At 51.8% G+C, this 17,386-nt stretch overlaps 1 protein-coding gene across 3 annotated transcripts in view; it reads right to left on the bottom strand.

Moving 5' to 3' along the window:
- The window catches only part of MARK4 (microtubule affinity regulating kinase 4), a 47,208-nt gene that overhangs the window by 23,666 nt on the left and 6,156 nt on the right, over nucleotides 1-17,386 (bottom strand). For 2 of the 3 annotated variants that reach the window (XM_021668475.2, XM_021668476.2), the window contains exons 2-8: nucleotides 15,586-15,786; nucleotides 10,635-10,688; nucleotides 10,435-10,483; nucleotides 9,361-9,426; nucleotides 9,200-9,270; nucleotides 8,203-8,259; nucleotides 2,831-3,067 (exon numbers count right to left, since the gene is read on the bottom strand). In XM_021668475.2, coding sequence (XP_021524150.1) covers nucleotides 2,831-3,067; nucleotides 8,203-8,259; nucleotides 9,200-9,270; nucleotides 9,361-9,426; nucleotides 10,435-10,483; nucleotides 10,635-10,688; nucleotides 15,586-15,786 — 735 coding nt within the window. Of the gene's footprint in view, nucleotides 1-2,830; nucleotides 3,068-8,202; nucleotides 8,260-9,199; nucleotides 9,271-9,360; nucleotides 9,427-9,622; nucleotides 9,721-10,434; nucleotides 10,484-10,634; nucleotides 10,689-15,585; nucleotides 15,787-17,386 lie in introns of those variants that run through there. The other variant, XM_064381159.1, reaches the window with a different exon arrangement.

A 17,386-nucleotide genomic window follows, 5' to 3' on the forward strand; every position in this document is an offset into this window, starting at 1 on the left:
AAAGGTCTCTGCTTCACACTTGAGGCTGACAAGAATTATTCTGTGACAGCACCTCCCCACCACAGGCTTTGGCTATGGCCTGGGTATCACAGGCTGTTTTTGTTTTCATTTTGTTTTTGAGATAGAGTCTTGTTCTGTCATCCAGGCTGGAGTTCAGTGGCATGATCTCGGCTCACTGCATCAAGATCTCACTCATCTGCCTCCCTGGCTCAAGCGATTCTTCTGCCTCAGCCTCCTGAGTAGCTGAGATTATAGGCGTGTGCCACTACGCCTTTTGTATTTTTGGTAGAGACAGGGTTTCACCATGTTGGCCAGGCTGGTCTCAAACTCCTGACCTCCAGTGATCTGTCCTAAATGAGCACTTTGCATCCCTGATCTCAGCAAGTCCTTAAAAATCACCGCCATGAGGTTGGTATCTTTTCTTTTTTCTTTTTCTTTTTCCACTTGACATCCGATTTTGGGAGAGAGGTTGGTGTTTTTATGATCCTCATTGAACAGAAGGTGAGACTGAGGCTTAGAGAGGCTGGCTCTTTGGCCAAGGCCACTGTGAAGAAGGGACTCCCTCCTCTTTGTCACTCAGGGCTCTCCTTTGATGGCCTGTCCTCTGCAACTATTTCCCTGACTTTCCAATTTCAGATCACACTATGTGCTCCTCATGGGCCACGCAGAGCAGGACGGGGCATCCCAGCTGCAGAATTCCTGCTCCAATGCACCCTCAACTGCAATCGAGAGGAAACATCAGGCAACCCAAATTGAGGGACATTCTGCAAAATTGGCCTGAATTAATCGATCATGTCAATGTCACAAAAGACGAGAGAGGCTGAGAGCTGTTCCGGATGAAAGGACACATAAGAGTCAGTGCAGCTAAATGCAACTCGGGGACCCGCGTGGATCCCTGACCAGGAAAAAGAAAAAACAGCTGCCAAGGATATTCCTGGGATGACAGACGAAATCTGAGTATGGGCTGTGGGGTAGAGGCCAGGATTATACCACTGCTGTATTTCCTGTATGTAAACGCCCCTGGTCTCAGGAGATAACCCGCTGTCACCTTTAGGGATAAAAGGACACAGTGTCTGCGACTAACTGTCAAATGGCCCATCAATACGGATGATGCCAGCAGAGATCACGTGCAAATACAGACGGATGCAGCAAACATGGCCACAGGCCAGCGACTGTGAATCTCCTGAAATGCATCATGTGTTCTATGCTCTATTCTTGCTACTTTCCTGTAGATTGGCAATGGTTCAAAATAAAAAGTTCAAAGGAAAAAAAAAAGCAAGAGACAACTCAGCCCACACCTCCCACCCCTTACCATAATCCCCCGGCCCCGCATAGCACTGGCCGGCGTACGGTACCATATCTAGTTTGCTTATTTGATTTTTTTGCTGCCTGGCGCAGTAGGCAGCAGTCCGGGAAGACAGGAATTGTTTTGTTTGAAGCAAAGTGCACAACTCAATGGTTTTTAGTATATGCATGGAGTTGCACAATCATTACTACATTCAACTTTTTTTTTTTTTTTTTGAGACAGAGTCTCACTCTGTCGCCCAGGCTGGAGTGCAGTGGCATGATCTCAACTCACTACAACCTCTGCCTGCCGGGTTCAAGCGATTCTCCAGCCTCAGCCTCCTGAGTAGCTGGGATTACAGATGCCTGCTACCACATCCAGCTAATTTTAATATTTTTAGTAGACAGGGTTTTACCATGTTGGCCAGGCTGGCCTCGAACTCCTCATCTCAAGCGATTGGCCCGCCTTGGCCTCCCAATGTGCTGGGATTACAAGCGCCTGCCACCCAGTTAATTTTTATAGTAACGCCCAATTAATTTTTGTAGAGACGGGGTTTCACTACATTGGCCAGGCTGTCTTGAACTCCTGACCTCAAGTGATTCGTCCACTTCGGCCTCCCAAAGTGCTGGGATTACAAGCGTGAGCCTCTGTGCCCAGCCACTACATTCAATTTTAGAACATTTTTCATCACCTCAAAAGAAACCCTGCACCCTTTAGCAATCAACTTCCAACTCCCTCCTCCCCCACCAGCCTCAGGCAACCAGTAATCCACTTTCTGTCTCTATGGATGTGCCTATTCTGGACGTTTCACATTAATGGAATCACACACTCTGCGGCCTTACGTGACTGGCTTCTGTCACTTAGCACAGTGTTTTCAAGGTTCACCCATGGCGCAGCATATACAAGGCCAGGGTGTTTTTGTTTTTAGATTTCTTTTTGGCGACAGGGTCTTCCTCTGTGACCCAGGCTGGAGTGCAGTGGCACAACCTCGGCTCACTGGAGTCTTGCGCTCTCGGGTTCAAATCATCCTCTCACGTCAGCCTCCCAAGTAGCTGGGACTACAGGCGTGCACCATTATGTCTGGTTAATTTTTGTATTTTTTGTAGAAACGGGATCTCCCTGTGTTGCCCAGGCTGGTCTCGAACTTCCTGGCTCAAGTGATCCTCCCACCTCTGCCTCCCAATGTGCTGGGATTATAGGCATGAGCCACCACACGCAGCCAGGCAGGAGTTTTTGCCTTATGCGCAAAGCCCCAAACAGAACCTGACACAGAGAGCCAGGTCATAAATATTAACTCAGTGAACGGATGAGTCAGGATTTGAACTCAAGCCTATTGGCTGCAAAGATCCTGTTCTTAACCCCCGCATGGCATGGTCCACTCCGGCTGGCCTCACTGCTGTGAGGACTGGAATCCTGCCCGTCCCATCTTCCCATGGGAACTCAGGCCGGCCCTGCCACTGAGGCCTTCTGCAGGGGAGGTGTGTGGGGGTGGGGGCCTGACTGTGGGGAGGGGCCGACACCCCCGTGCCCAGCCCCTCCCGGTACCTTGAGGTTGTGCCCATCAAAGGGCAAGGAGCCGCTGACCAGGGTGTACAGGATGACCCCCAGGCTCCAGATGTCCACCTCCGGTCCATCGTACTTCTTGCCCTGAAACAGCTCTGGGGCAGCGTATGGGGGGCTCCCACAAAACGTGTCCAGCTTCGAGCCCAGCGTGAACTCATTGCTGAAGCCGAAGTCAGCAATCTTGATGTTGGCCTCGGCGTCCAGCAAGAGGTTCTCGGCCTAGGGGGAGAGGAGGAGAGGGTGGAGAGTGGGATTCCAGGCCAAAGCCCTTCGTGGATGTGGGAGGCGGACAGGAGCGCAGGCTCTAGGGCTGGCCCACGGGGATCAACTCTCAGGCCCGCCCCTTACTCTCTGCCTGACCTTAGGCAGTGACTTTACCTCGCTGGGCCTCAGTTTTCTCATCCATAGAATGGGGATAATCATAGTCCCTACCTCACAGCGTAGTTTGAGAATTATGAGTTAATCCACATAGAAAACCTAGAATAGGCCGGACACGGTGGCTCATGCCTATAATCCCAGCACTTTGGGAGACCAAGAAAGGTGGATCCCCTGAGGTCAGGAGTTCAAGACCAGCCTGGCCAACATGGTGAAGTCCAGTCTCTACTAAAAATACAAAAATTAACTGGACATGGTGGTGCACGCCTGTAGTCCCAGCTATTTGGGAGGGTGAGGCAGGAGAATTGCTTGAACCTCGGAGGCAGAGGTTGCAGTGAGCCATAACTGCCACTGCATTCCAGCCTGGGTGACAGAATGAGACCTTGTCTCGAAAAAAAAAAGAAAACCTAGAGGCCAGGTGCCTGTGGCTCACACCTGTAATCCCAGCACTCTGGGAGGCCAAAGCAGGTGGATCACCTGAGCTGAGGAGTTCGAGACCAGCCTGCCCAACATGGTGAAAACCCATTTCTACTAAAATACAAAAAAATTAGCTGGGCGTGGTGGCCTGTAATCCCAGCTACTCAGGAGGCTGAGGCAGGAGAATCGCTTGAACCTAGGAGGTGGAGGTTGCAGTGAGCCAAGACTGTGCCACTGCACTCCAGCCTGGGTAACAGAGTGAAACTCCACCTCAAAAAAAAAAAAAAGAAAAAGAAAGAAAACCTAGAACAATATTTCACACCCTGTGAACACTATGTAATATTCTATCGTCCCGTGTGGTCTGCAGAGCTGGCAGTCTTCAGGTAATCTCCTGCCCCTCTTGGGGCCTCAGGTTACCCAGCAGAAATGAAATAAGGCCTGAAGTGCTCAAGACCCAGAAAAATAAAAGCAATAATTTAATGCCGGCTGCATACCTACCATGCACTGGCCTCTGTGGACTATGGATTGTAACAGTGTCCGTCTACATAATGTGAAGGTGAAACTATAGATTCGTGGAGAATTCCAGCTGCAAATCCCAGCTCTACCACTCACTCACTGTGTGACTTTAGGTGGGTTACCAGACCTCTCTGTGCCTCAGTTTCCTTGTGTGTAAGCTAGCGGTGATCACGACACCTGCCTTATAGGCAGTTGTGGGATTTTTTGTCTTTTTTTTTTGAGACGGAGTCTCATTCTGTCGGTGGAGTGCAGTGGCGCTATCTCGGCTCACTGAAACCTCCGCCTCCCGGGTTCAAGCGATTCTCCTGCCTCAGCCTCCTGAGTAGCTGGGACTACAGGTGCACACCACCACACCAGGCTAATTTTTGTATTTTTAGTAGAGATGGTGTTTCACCATGTTGGTCAGGCTGGTCTTGAACTCCTGACCTCGTGATCTGCCTGCCTCAGCCTCCCAAAGTGCTGAGATTACAGGCATGAGCCACCACGCCCCCGTGGCAGTTGTGGGTTTACGTGTAAAGTGCTCACAGTGGCGCCTAGAATGCAATCAGTGATCAATAAATAATTCATGGTTGGGTACAGTGGCTCACCCCTACAATCGAGACTAGCCTGGGCAACATGGTGAAACCCCGTCTCTACTAAACATACAAAAATTAGCCAGGTGTAGTGGCGGATGCCTGTAATCCCAGTAACTTGGGAGGCTGAGGCAGAACAATCACGTGAGCCAGAACTGCACCACTGTACTCCAGCCTGAGCAACAGAGCGAGATTCCATCTCATAAATAAATAAATACACAAATGTCTTGTATTGTTATAAAGTTGTGTCTACTTTTTTGTGGCATGTGGTCTTGCAATTGCCATTTCACAAGAAAACAGGGGCTCAGCAAGGCCCCACCTCATGCCCACAGCAAGAAAGCAGCAGAACCAGAATCTAACAAGGCCACACGTTTCCACAGCGCATGGAGGCAGCCTCCAGCCTTCTGACTGCAGACACACTGCTTCACCTTGCAAAATGCCACCGTGTCTGGCCCTTCCCTCACTCAGCGGGTCACCAGCATCTCTGCCGTCCTCCCAGGTCTCCCTGTGTCTCCTGGTTTACTTCTGGGCCACTCTTCCCCAGCGCCTGCCCCAACAAAGGGCCAAACCCTACAAACACATGTCAGAGAGCTCCTCCCAAACCTGAATCTAACAGCATCCTTACTCAGGGATTACTTTTTTTTTTTTTGAGACAGGTCTCACTCTGCCACCCAGGCTGGAGTGCAGTGGTGCGATCTCGGCTCACTGCAACCTCTGCCTCCTGGGTTCAAGCGAGTCTCCTGCCTCAGCCTCCCAAGTAGCTGGGACTACAGGCACAGACCACCACACCCGGCTAAGTTCTGTATTTTTAGTAGAGAAAAGGTCTCGTCATGTTGGCGATGCTGGTCTCGAACTGCTGACCACAGGTGATCCGCCCACCTTGGCCTCCCAAAAGTGCCAGGATTACAGGTGTGAGCCACCACGCCAGGCCAGGGACTTTATTTCTTTCCCCGGCATTTGAGGTGCAGTCTCACGCCTATAATCTTAGCACTTTGGAAGGCATCTCCGCCATCTAGCGCCAAGGTCACACTGGAGTTGGTCCCCCGGTTGGTACCCCTGGTGTACTAACAGGACCCCAAAATTCATTTTAGCTGCTTCTGGGACCCTCCACCAGGGGCGTGCAGCCTCCAGGTTAATCATGGAAGTCTCTAAGGTGTTCCCTCCAGGGCTGTGTGAAGGGACACCGTAGCCCAGCGGAGGGAAGTGAAGAGACGGTGAGCACTTCAACCTCTACAGCAATTCGTTTTTTGTTTTCGTTTTAATTTTTTTTTCAGATGCACTTTTTGTTTGTTTGTTTGTTTGTTTGCTTGAGATGGAGTCTTGCTCTATTGCCCAGGTTGGAGTGCCTCCTGAGTTCAGGCCGGTCTCGAACTCCTGACCTCAAGTGACCTGCCCATCTCGGCCTCCCACAGTGCTGGGATTACAGGCATGAGACACCACACGCAGCCTTCAGACGCACCTTCTGCTTTTGTACATTTTCTTTTTTGTTTTTAGAGACAGGGTCTTGCTCTGTCTCCCAGGTTGGAGTGCAGTGGAGCGATCGTGGCTCACTGCAGCCTCAACCTCCTGGGCTCAAGGATCCTCCTGCCTCAGCCTCCTGAGTAGCTGACACCACAAGCATACAAGCTAATTTTTTACAATTATTTTTTGTAGAGACGAGGGTCTTGCTGTGTCGCCCAGGCTGTTCTCGAACTTCTGGGCTCAAGCCAACCTCCCACCTTGGCCTTCCAAAGTGCTAGGATTATAGGCGTGAGACTGTACCTGATACTCCACAGGAATTTGGCTGTGGAATTTTATGTCTTTGGAATCCACTAACAGTTTTTTAAATGGTGATTGTGGCTGGGCATGGTGGCTCATGCCTGTAATCCCAGCACTTCAGGAGGCCAAGACAGGCAGATCACTTGAGGTCAGGAGTTCAAGACCAGCCTGGCCAACGTGGTGAAACCCCATCTCTATTAAAAATACAAAAATTAGCTGGGAACAGTGGTGCACACCTGTAATCCTGCAACTCAGAAGGCTGAGGCAGGAGGATCACTTGAACTCGGGAGGCCAAGGTTGCAGTGAGCTGAGATTCCAGAGCTTTGGGGGGCTGAGGATCGCCTGAGCCCAGGAGTTTGAGACCAGCCTGGGCAACAGAGCGAGACCCCATCTCTACAACAAAATTAAAAATTAGCCAGGCATGGTGGCTCACACCTGTGGTTCCAGCTACTCAGGAGGCTGAGGTGGGAGGATTGAAGCCCAAGAGGTCGAGGCTACAGTAAGCTGTGATGGAACCATCACACTCTGGCATGGGCAACAAAAAAACGGAACAGAACAACAAAACCAACCCAGCCCTTCCTCATAGATAGTTCCAGAAGCACTTAGCACGCTGCCTAGCACACAGGTGCTCGCAAAACAACAGTCAAGACAACTGAATTTGAGCAACCAAATGTTCAAAGATCTGGTCTTGAGGAGGCTGAGATGCGCAGGGGAAGGTGTGGGGTGGGGGCCCCAGGGCCACAGGCACTCGAAGGGGCTGCCCGGCTCAGCTCCAGTAGGCAGATGGGCTGGAGCCCCAGTGGGTCTCTTCCTGCCTGATACTGGCCAAGGTGGCTTTTCTCTCAAAGCCCTTTCTCGAGCAGGGCGCAGTGGCTCACGTCTGTAATCGCAGCACTTTGGGAGGCTGAGGCGGGCAGATCACTTGAGGTCAGGAGTTTGAGACCAGCCTAGCCAACATAGTGAAACCCTGCCTCTACTAAAAATACAAAAATTAGCCAGGCGTGGTGGCAGATGCCTGTAATCCCAGCTACTCAGGATTCTGAGGCAGGAGAATCACTTGAACCCACGAGGCGGAGGCTGCAGTGAGCCAACATTGCGCCATTGCACTCCAGCCTGGCGACACAGTGAGACTCCGTCTCAGTGGCAAGTACCTGTAATCCCAGCTCTTTGGGAGGCCGAGGAGAATCACCTCAGCCTGAGAGGCAGAGGTTGCACGAGCTGAGATCGCACCACTGCACTCCAGTTTGGGTGAGAGTGGGACTCTATCTCAAAAATTAAAATTAAAAAAAGCCCCTTCTCAAGTTCTCAGATTCCTGTGGCTCTGAAACCCTCTGGGCAGAGCGACCCTGGGTCTCTGCAACCTGAATCCCCAAGGAGTCCTAAATGTCCCAAGGTCTGAGGGCGGCAAACCCTTTATCACGCCCAGTGTCCTTATCCAGCAGCATGCAGCGTCCAGGGCCGTTCTGGGACACTGTTTCTCCTGCTTTGTTCACTCCTCCTCCCCCTCCTCCCCACTGCTCCCCAATCTGCAGGCCTTGTTTCTGCCACAAAAGCTTGGGAAAGGGTCAAGGGGGTGCTGGGTGTGGAGGGAGGAGCAGGAGGAGAAAACGGCCGGGGGAATTTGCTGGAGGGCAAGGGAACCAGGGAGGGGCGGGGGACAGAGGAGTCTGTCGGCTGAGCAGGGGTCCCCGAGGTCACTGAGGGGCAGGGGCTTACCTTCAGGTCCCTGTGTACAATGTTTTTCTGGTGACAATAGTGCACAGCCGAAACAATCTGTGAGGGAGGGGAAGGTCAGTTATTTGCGGCTCATAAAACCCTCAGCCTCTCTGAGCCATCTGCAAAGCCACTCACAACTGGACCCCTGGGCCTCAGGCCTCCCCAGGGCACAGGCCGAGACCTGGGGCCTCGCGCCCTGACTCGGTCACAGTAAGAGGTGCCTGTGGAACCTCCACCAGGACACCCCCATGCCCAGGCATGTTGGAACCGAGGCATGGGGACCAGCCCTCTCTTAACCTTCACACCTGGAAACTCCCATGAAGACATCCCAAGACATGCCATCCCAACTCAGCAGGGCTTATGGGCCCTGGATTCAAGACAGCTGCATCGAGGGAGCTACAGTCCCAAAGAGACACCCTCACACCTGCTCATCTCACCCCACACACCTGGGCGCCCTCACACCTGCAAGTCCTCTTACTCCACCCATGGCCCACTTCCACACTCTTAGACACCTGGGTGTCCTTGCTACCACACACCTGGGTACTTACACATGTGGACACCCACGTATTGGCACGCCCTGGCACCTACAAACTCACACGGCCACCCCTCAGCCCCCTCTTGCCCATCTACCTGGGGTGCCCTACACTCTCTTCCCTGCACACCTGAGCACGCACATACCTACTGCCCAGACATCTTTCACACCACTCCAGCACACTCACACCTGGCACCGTGGTGCCCCCTCGCCCACACACCCATGTGCCTTCCACATGCAACACCTGCACACCGGGGTGCATTCATGCCTGAACACCCTCTCACCCATCCAATGGGGCACCTGCATACCTACATCCAGATGTCCTCACATCTGGGCCACTGCACACCCAGGACACCCAACTCTGCACCTTCACCCCTGCTCAGACTTAAGAACCGCCCCCAGGTCAGGTGACACCCTCCCAGGGACCCAGGCAGCCCCTAGCCCCACCCTCAGCCCTGCCCTGACCTGTCGGAACTTGGCTCGAGCTTCCTTCTCCTTCATGCGGCCGTGCGACACGAGGTAGTCAAACACTTCTCCTGCAGGGTAGAGGCCGAGCGGGGTCAGGGTCAGGTGCAGGGGTGTGGAGGGCGGCAGGGGGGACAGGGCGGAGGGGGTGGGGGGCTCACCGGCACTGGCATACTCCATCACCAGGTACAGAGTCTTCTCAGTCTCAATCACCTCGAAGAGCTTCACTGCAATGGTCGGGGGCAGTGTGGGGCGTTAGGGAGTAAGGGCCCCTCCTAACCTGCACTCAGTAACTATGCAAATATGCCAACCATAACACGCCCCTCCCCCCGCACTCAAGAACACTCAATGGCTCCCTATTGACAGCAACATCTTCCAAACTCCTCAGCCCCCCTCTACCACCTTTTCCACTTTCTCTCTCACAAGAATGTCAGCTCCACGAGGCCAGGGATTTGTGTCTTGTTTTCTTCCCTGCTGTGTCCCCGGGGTCCAGCACATAGCAGCCACTCAATCAATAGTTACTGAGTAAATGAATGAATGAATGAACAAATGCGGCGGCCACATCCAGGCGGAGCTAAACTCCGCTTCTCTCACTAAAGACCCCGCTCTCCCCGCTCTGCCTAACGATAATGGCAGTGAGGATGTTGATGCTGATGGAAATAATCAGACTGGGTCCCATCGCTCAGCCCAAACTAAGCACCTGAACACACAACCTTAGTCAGTGCTCACAATGGCCTGGTAATAGGCCCTCTTATCACCCCTACTCCAGAAGACAAAACAGAGGCTCAAAGAGGTTAAGTGACTTGCCCAAGGTCACACAGCAGTGACCCAACTATGAAAAACCAGGTCTCTAACTTTTTTTTTTTTTGAGACAAAGTCTTGTTTTATTGTCCATGCTGGTGTGCAGTGGTGCGATCTCGGCTCACTGCAACCTCCGCCTCCCCGGCTCAAGCAGATCTCCTGCCTCAGCCTCCTGAGCAGTGGGGACTACAGGCACTTGCCACCATGCCTGGCTAGTTTCTGTATTTTTAGTAGAGATGGGGTTTCACCATGTTGGTCAGGCTGGTGTCAAACTCCTGACCTCAAGGGATCTACCTGCCTCGGCCTCCCAAAGTGCTGGGATTACAGGTGTGAGTCACTGTGCCTGGCAGGTCTGCACCTATTCTAACCACTGCCATTGACCACCCCCCACTCCTTTCCAAGTGCCCCTGCGCTGGCTCCCGTGCCCTCCTCACCGATGTTGGGGTGGTTTAGGCCCTTCATGATGCGGACTTCTCGGAACAGCTGGGCGTGGCCGGAAAGGAAGACAGAGGAGAGTGAGGATGGGTGGCTTGGGGGAGCCTTTCCCAGGCCGCGCCCCAGAAGGAGGGGTCAGGGGGTCACCCGGCTATCCTGGGAGCCTGGCTCCTGCTCTCCCTCATCTTCCCAGCCTCACCTTCTGCAGGCTGCTGGGGTTCAGCTGGGTTTTGTCAATGATCTTGATGGCAACCTAGAGGGAAGGAAAGGAGGAAGGAAGGTCAAGGCACCACAGGCCCCGCTGGGCTCGGTAGCTCAGGCCTGCAAACCCAGCACATTGGGAGGCCGAGGTGGGAGGATCACTTGAGGTCAGGAGTTCAAGACCAGCCTGGTCAACATGGCGAAACCCTGTCTCTACTAAAAATGCAAAAATTAGCTGGGTGCAGTCCAGCTACTCGGGAGGCTGAGGTGGGAGAATTGCTTGAGCCCGGGAGGCAGAGGTTGCAGTGACCCGAGATGATGCCACTGCACTCCAGCCTGGCCCAGCTCAGATGACCCTGGGATACCCTTCCTTTGCCCCGTCTCCCGGTAGAGCCCTTACTCAGGGCCATTCCCAGTGGAGAGGATCTCGGGGCCTCAGGGCCTTTGCACAAGGTGTCCTGTCTCCACTGCCACCCTCACTTCTGCAGAGAAATATCATTATTCCACAGCAGGGCCTTTCTGAGGCTGCTCCAGAGGTGGCTGAGTGGATGGGGGCGTGGCCAAGACTTGAGGGGCTCAATCGCCCATCACATCTTTGTTTTGAACAAAGGACCCATGGAATAAAGAACAACTGGCTACCAGGCACTAAGCCCTCACTACGTGGCCTGTGTGCTTTATAAATTCGAACTCTTAATCCTCACAACAACCCTGCGGTAAGTGCTAAGATTATCCCTCCCATTCCCCCGCCCTTTTTGTTTGTTTGTTTTGGAGGCAGAGTCTCGCTCTGTCACCAGGGTGAGTACAGTGGTGTTGCAGTGGTGTGATCATAGCTCACTACAGCCTCGCCCTCCTGGGCTCAAGCAATCCTCCCACCTCAGCCTCCTGAGTAGCTGGGACCACAGGTACACGCCACCAATATCTGGCTAATAGGATTATCCTCATTTTACCAACAGGGAAACTGAGGCACAGAGCAATTCACCCACTTGGCCAAAGTTACATGGCTACTAAGTTATGGGCCAGATTTGAACTTATGCAGCCTGATAGAGTCTACCTCTTAAAGCTTATGACTTTTTTTTTTTTTGAGATGGAGTTTCGCTCTTGTTGCCCAGGCTGGAGTGCAATGGCACCATCTCAGCTCACTGCAACCTCCGCCTCCAGGGATCAAGTGATTCACCTGCCTCAGCCTCCAGAGTAGCTGGGATTACAGGCATACGCCACCACACCCGACTAATTTTGCATTTTTAGTAGAGATGGGGCCTCTCCATGTTGCCCAGGCTGGTCTCGAACTCCTGACCTCAGGTGATCCACCCATCTTGGCCTCCCAAAGTGCTGGGATTACAGGTGTGAGCCACTGAGCCCGGTCTGCAGTGAAACTTTTATTTTATTTTTAAAATAGAGATGGGGCCAGGTGCAGTGGCTCACGCCTGTAATCCCAGCACTTTGGGAGGCCGACACAGGCCGACACAACCTGAGCTATGGAGCTGGAGACCAGCCTGGGCAACATGGCGAAACCCCACTTCTACAAAAAACACAAAAAAATTAGCCAGGCGTGGTGATGTGTTCTTGTGATCCCAGTTACTTGGGAGGCTGAGGTGGGAGGACTGCTTGAGCCCGGGAGGTGGAGGTTGCAGTGAGCCGAGATGGCGCCACTGCCCTCCAGCCTGGGCAACAGAGTGAGACCCCATCTCAAAACAAACAAACAAAAAATAGAGATAGGGTCTCACTATGTTGCTCAGCCTGGCCTCGAACCTTGGCCTTCCGAAGGGCTGGGATTACAGACATGAGCCACCACAGCAAGTCTAGTTTTTATTTTAAATTACACATTGGGTTAGAGCAGCATAAGTTTTTCAGTGGTGAGTGGACTTCAAAAGGTTTTTTGTTTTTATTTTGTAGAGATAGGGGCTCACTATGTCATCAGGGCTGTTCTTGAGCTCAAGGGATCTTCCTGCCTCAGCCTCCCAAAGTGCTGGGATTACAGGAGTGAGCCATCGTGTCTGGCCTTTAAAAGTCTTAATTCAGCCCTAGATTTATAGTTTTCCCAAAGGGTTTTGAGGCTACTCCCCAAGAGGCCCCAAATCCACGGGATTAAAGAATTCTTCCGGCCAGGAGTGGGGGCTCACGTCTGTAATCCCCACTGGGAGGTCAAGGTGGGCAGATCACCGGAGGTCAAGAGTTTGAGACCAGCCTGGCCAACATGGTGTAACCCTATCTCTACTAAAAATACAAAAGTTAGCTGGGTGTGGTGGCAGGCACCTGCAGTCCCAGCAACTCAGGAAGCTGAGGCAGAATTGCTTGAACTCAGAGGCAGAGGCTGCAGTAAACCAAGATGGTGCCATTGCACTCCAGCCTGGGTGACGGATCAAGACTCCATCTCAAAAAAAAAAAGAAAAGAATTCTTCCCCTTGGAGGCCTTGTTTCCTTAGAGGCTGGTCCCTCTCGGAAACCCCTGGAACCAGACCCACATATAGGGAACCATGTGTTCTTCATGGAAGAGAGGGCCCCTGAGCTTTCCTCATATTCTCACGAATCGGTTTTTAAAAATTTTGTCAAACACTTTTTATGCCAGTATTGAGACGATCATATGGTTTCTCTCCTTCAGTCTGAGAATGTGGTGAAGTACATGAATAAATTGTCAAAGGGAAAAGAACTCTGCAATCCCGAGAAAAAGCCAGCTTTGTCATCACACAGCTTTCTTTGATTGATTTGCCAGGTTCTATTTGTTAATATTTTGCATAAGATTTTTGTACCTATGTCCACCAGATTGGCCTATAATTTTGTTTCTTGTCTGGTTTTGCTCCTAAGGACAAACTAGCACATAAAAACCAGTCAGGTAGTGGAAGTTCTTTCTTTAGTCTCTGGAATAATTGGCATAAAATGTCAACATCTGGTAGAATTTGCCTGTAAGAACATCGGGGCCTGGTGTCTTTTGTGTGAATGGTGTGGACAGCATGAGGGCAGGGGAGAGTCCATCCAAGGCAGGAGAATTCCTTCCGATCATTTCTCTGAAGTTGAAGGAGGGATGGGGAGGAAACTATGAAATCACCCACCATCCTTTTTCCTCTAAGTGAGTTAGAGGCCTCATATCTAGGTTGCAAGGCCTCTGTGGACCCTTTTCGCAATAATGTTGCCATACTCAGCACAAATGCCCGCTCTGGAAGAGGAGGTGGGGAGAGTGAGGCTGCCTGTAACTGAGAACACACCATGAATAAACCTGCTGTGTTCTCCAGATCACAGGAAGATTTCAAGGAATCAAAGATCATCCTTAAAACAGAGGCAGCTCAGGTTTATTTTACTTTATTTTTTATTTTTAGAGACAGAGTCTTGCTCTGTCACCCAGGCTGGAGTGCAGTGGCACAATCTCAGCTCACTGCAGCCTCCACCTCCAGGTTCCAGTGATTTTCCTGCCTCAGCCTCCCAGGTATCTGGGATTACAGGAACGTGCCACCATGCCCAGCTAATTTTTGTATTTTTTTTTTTTAGTAGAGATGGGGTTTTACCATGTTGGCCAGGCTGGTCTTGAACTCCTGACCTCAGGTGACCCACTCACCTTGGCCTCCCAAAGTGCTGGGATTAAAAGCATGAGCCACCGCACCGGGCCTACTTTTTTTAAAAAAAATATTATTATTATTATTTTTGAGATGGAGTCTCACTCTTGTTGCGGAGGCTGGAGTGCAGTGGCATGATCTCAGCTCACTGCAACCTATACCTCCCAGGGTCAAGAGATTCTTCTGCCTCAGCCTCCTGATTAGCTGGATTACAGGTGCCTGCCATGACACCCAGCTAATTTTTGTATTTTTAGTAGAGATGGGGTTTTACCGTGTTGGCCAGGCTGGTCTTAAACTCCTGACCTCAGGTGATCTGCCTGCCTTGGCCTCCCAAAGTGCTGGGATTACAGGCATAAGCCACCATGCCCAGCCTTTTTTATTTTTTTTGAGACAGTCTTACTCTGTTAGGCAAGCTGGAGTGCAGTGGTATGATCTCTGCTCACTGCAACCTCCACCTAAGTGATACTCTGGCTTCAGCCTCCTGAGTAGCTGGGATTATAGGCATGTGCCACCATGCCCAGCTAATTTTTGTACTTTTAGTAGAGACAGGGTTTCACCATGTTGGTCAAGCTGATCTCAAACTCCTGACCTCAAGCAATCCCCCTGCCTCAACCTCTCAAAGTACTGGCTTACAGGTGTGAGCCACCATGCCCAGCCCTCTTTGATTTTATTTTTATTTTTTGAGATGGGTCTCACTCTGTCACCCAGGCTGGAGTACAGTGGTGACGTCACAGCTCACCAGAGCCTGGAACTCCTGAGCTCAAGTGATCCTCCCACCTCAGCCTCCCAAGTAGCTGGGACCACAGGCATGCATCACCACACCCAGCTAATTTTTCACAAATTTTATTTATTTTTTAGTAGAGAATAAGTCTTGCTACGTTGCCCAGGCTGGTCTCAAACTCCTGGGCTCAAGCAATCCTCCTACTTTGGCCTCTCAAAGTGCTGGGATTACAGGTGTGAGCCACCGCATCCAGCCATAGATCCGGTTTATCTACAAAAGCCACACGCATCCTTAGCAATGCAACATATTGGGCTGCCTGTGATCTGAGATTTCTCGGCAATTTCAGGGATATCTGAAATTGATTCTCTTTTTTTTTTTAAAGACGGGGTTTCACCATGTTGGCCAGGCTGGTCTTGAACTCCTGACCTCAGGTGATCCGCCCACCTCGGCCTCCCAAAGTGCTGAGATTACAGGCGTGAGCCACTGTGCCCAGCGAAATTGGTTCTCTTTCACCACGGGGGTTGTTCTGGGAAAATCAGAGATATTGGGATCCGTCCCAGAGAGAGTCAGGGACTCTGAGGCTGTAAAGCAAACCCAGGGCCAATCCCGACCTGTATCAACGTCCCCGGAAGCACTGGTCCCGCAGGAACCTGCCCCAAGCCCCACCCCATGCCCATACTCACCTCCCGACCAGTGAGGATGTGCCGAGCCAGCTTGACTTTGGCAAAGTTGCCCTTCCCGATGGTCCTCAGCAGGCGGTAGTTGCCCACGTGGGGCTGCTCCTCGGGACAGGAGGCGATGGAGTTCCGGCAACGGGCACCCAGCGAGCGGCTGGACCAGGACGGGCCTTTGTCCGAGGAGCGGCCGCTGCCCAACGTGCCATGCTGGGCGGGGGAGACGGGGCATGAGCAGCTATCCAATCCCACCTTCCGTGGCACCCGCGGGCTGGTGCAGTTAACTTGAGGCCTGGCCACCGGCCCCTCTGTGGCCCTTTTTTTTAAATGGAGTTTCACTCTTGTGGCCAGGCTGGAGTGCAATGGCGTGATCTCAGCTCACCACAACCTCTGCCTCCCGGGTTCAAGCAATTCTCCTGCCTCAGCCTCCCGAGTAGCTGGGATTACAGGCACGCGCCACCATGCCTGGCTAATTTTGTATTTTTAGTGGAGACAGGGTTTCTCCATGTTGGTCAGACTGGTCTGGAACTCCTGACCTCAGGTCATCCACCTGCCTCGGCCTCCCAAAGTGCTGGGATTACAGGCATGGGCCATCTTGCCCAGTCCCTTTGTGGCCCTTTTCAAACTCAGGCCACCGAGAGCCATGACATCATTGCATCCTTCATCTTTCTCTACAAAAAGATGCCTCCAAGAACAAAAACCCCTGGGGCCCCCAAATCTGCAGCATCTGGGGCCCAGGCATCAGGCCCCTTCTTCAACCCTCACTGTAGTCTGACTATACCCAACTTCCTTGTCTTTGTTTTTTTTTGGGGAGAGGGGTACAGAGTCCCACTCTGTCACCCAAGCTGGAGTGCAGGGGCGCAATCTCAGCAGACTGCAACCTCCACTTCTCAGGTTCAAGCCATTCTCCTGCCTCAGCCTCCCAAGTAGCTGGGATTACAGGCGTGCACCATCACGCCTGGCTAATTTCTGTACTTTTAGTAGAGATGCGGTTTCACTATGTTGGCTAGGTTGGTTTCAAACTCCTGACCTCAGGTGATCCACCTGCCTCACCCTCCAAAAGTGCTGGGATTACAGGCGTGAGCCACCGGGACCGTCCTCCCGCCTCCTTTTCTAAATACACGCACACCTCAGAGATACCACAAGTTTGGTTCCAGACCACCGTAATAAAGCAAATATTGCAAAAAAGCAAGGCACATGAATTTTTTGGATTCTCAGTGCATATAAAAACTATGGGCCAGGCAAGGTGGCTCATGCCTGTAATCCCAGCACCTTGGGAGGCCAAGGTAGGCGGATCACCTGAGGTCAGGAGTTTGAGACCAGCCTGGTCAACATGGGGAAACCCCGTCTCTACTAAATACACAAAAATTAGCTGGGCCTGGTGACGCATGGCTGTAATCCCAGCTACTTGGGAGGCTGAGGCAGGAGAATCGATCAAACCAGGGAAGGGGGAGGTTGCAGTGAGCTGAGATCCCACCACTGCACTCCAGCCTGTGCGACAGAGTGGGACTCCGTCTCATAACAAAAAAAAACAGTATGTTTATACCACACTGTAGTCTACTGAGGATACAATAATAGCATTACATCTACAAAACAATGTACATATTTTAATTTTACAATACTTTATTGTTAAAAGCTGCTAACAATCATTCGAACCTTCAGTGAATCACAATTAAAAAAAAATAATTGCCAGGCGCAGTGGCTCACACCTGTAATCCCAGCACTTTGGGAGGCTGAGGCAGGCAGATCACAAGATCAGGAGTTTGAAACCAGCCTGACCAATATGCTGAAATCCTGTCTGTACCAAAAA

Source organism: Aotus nancymaae, unplaced genomic scaffold, assembly GCF_030222135.1.
Source record: "Aotus nancymaae isolate 86718 unplaced genomic scaffold, 86718_ANA_hifiasm-v0.15.2.pri h1tg000028l, whole genome shotgun sequence".
NCBI lineage: Eukaryota > Metazoa > Chordata > Mammalia > Primates > Aotidae > Aotus > Aotus nancymaae.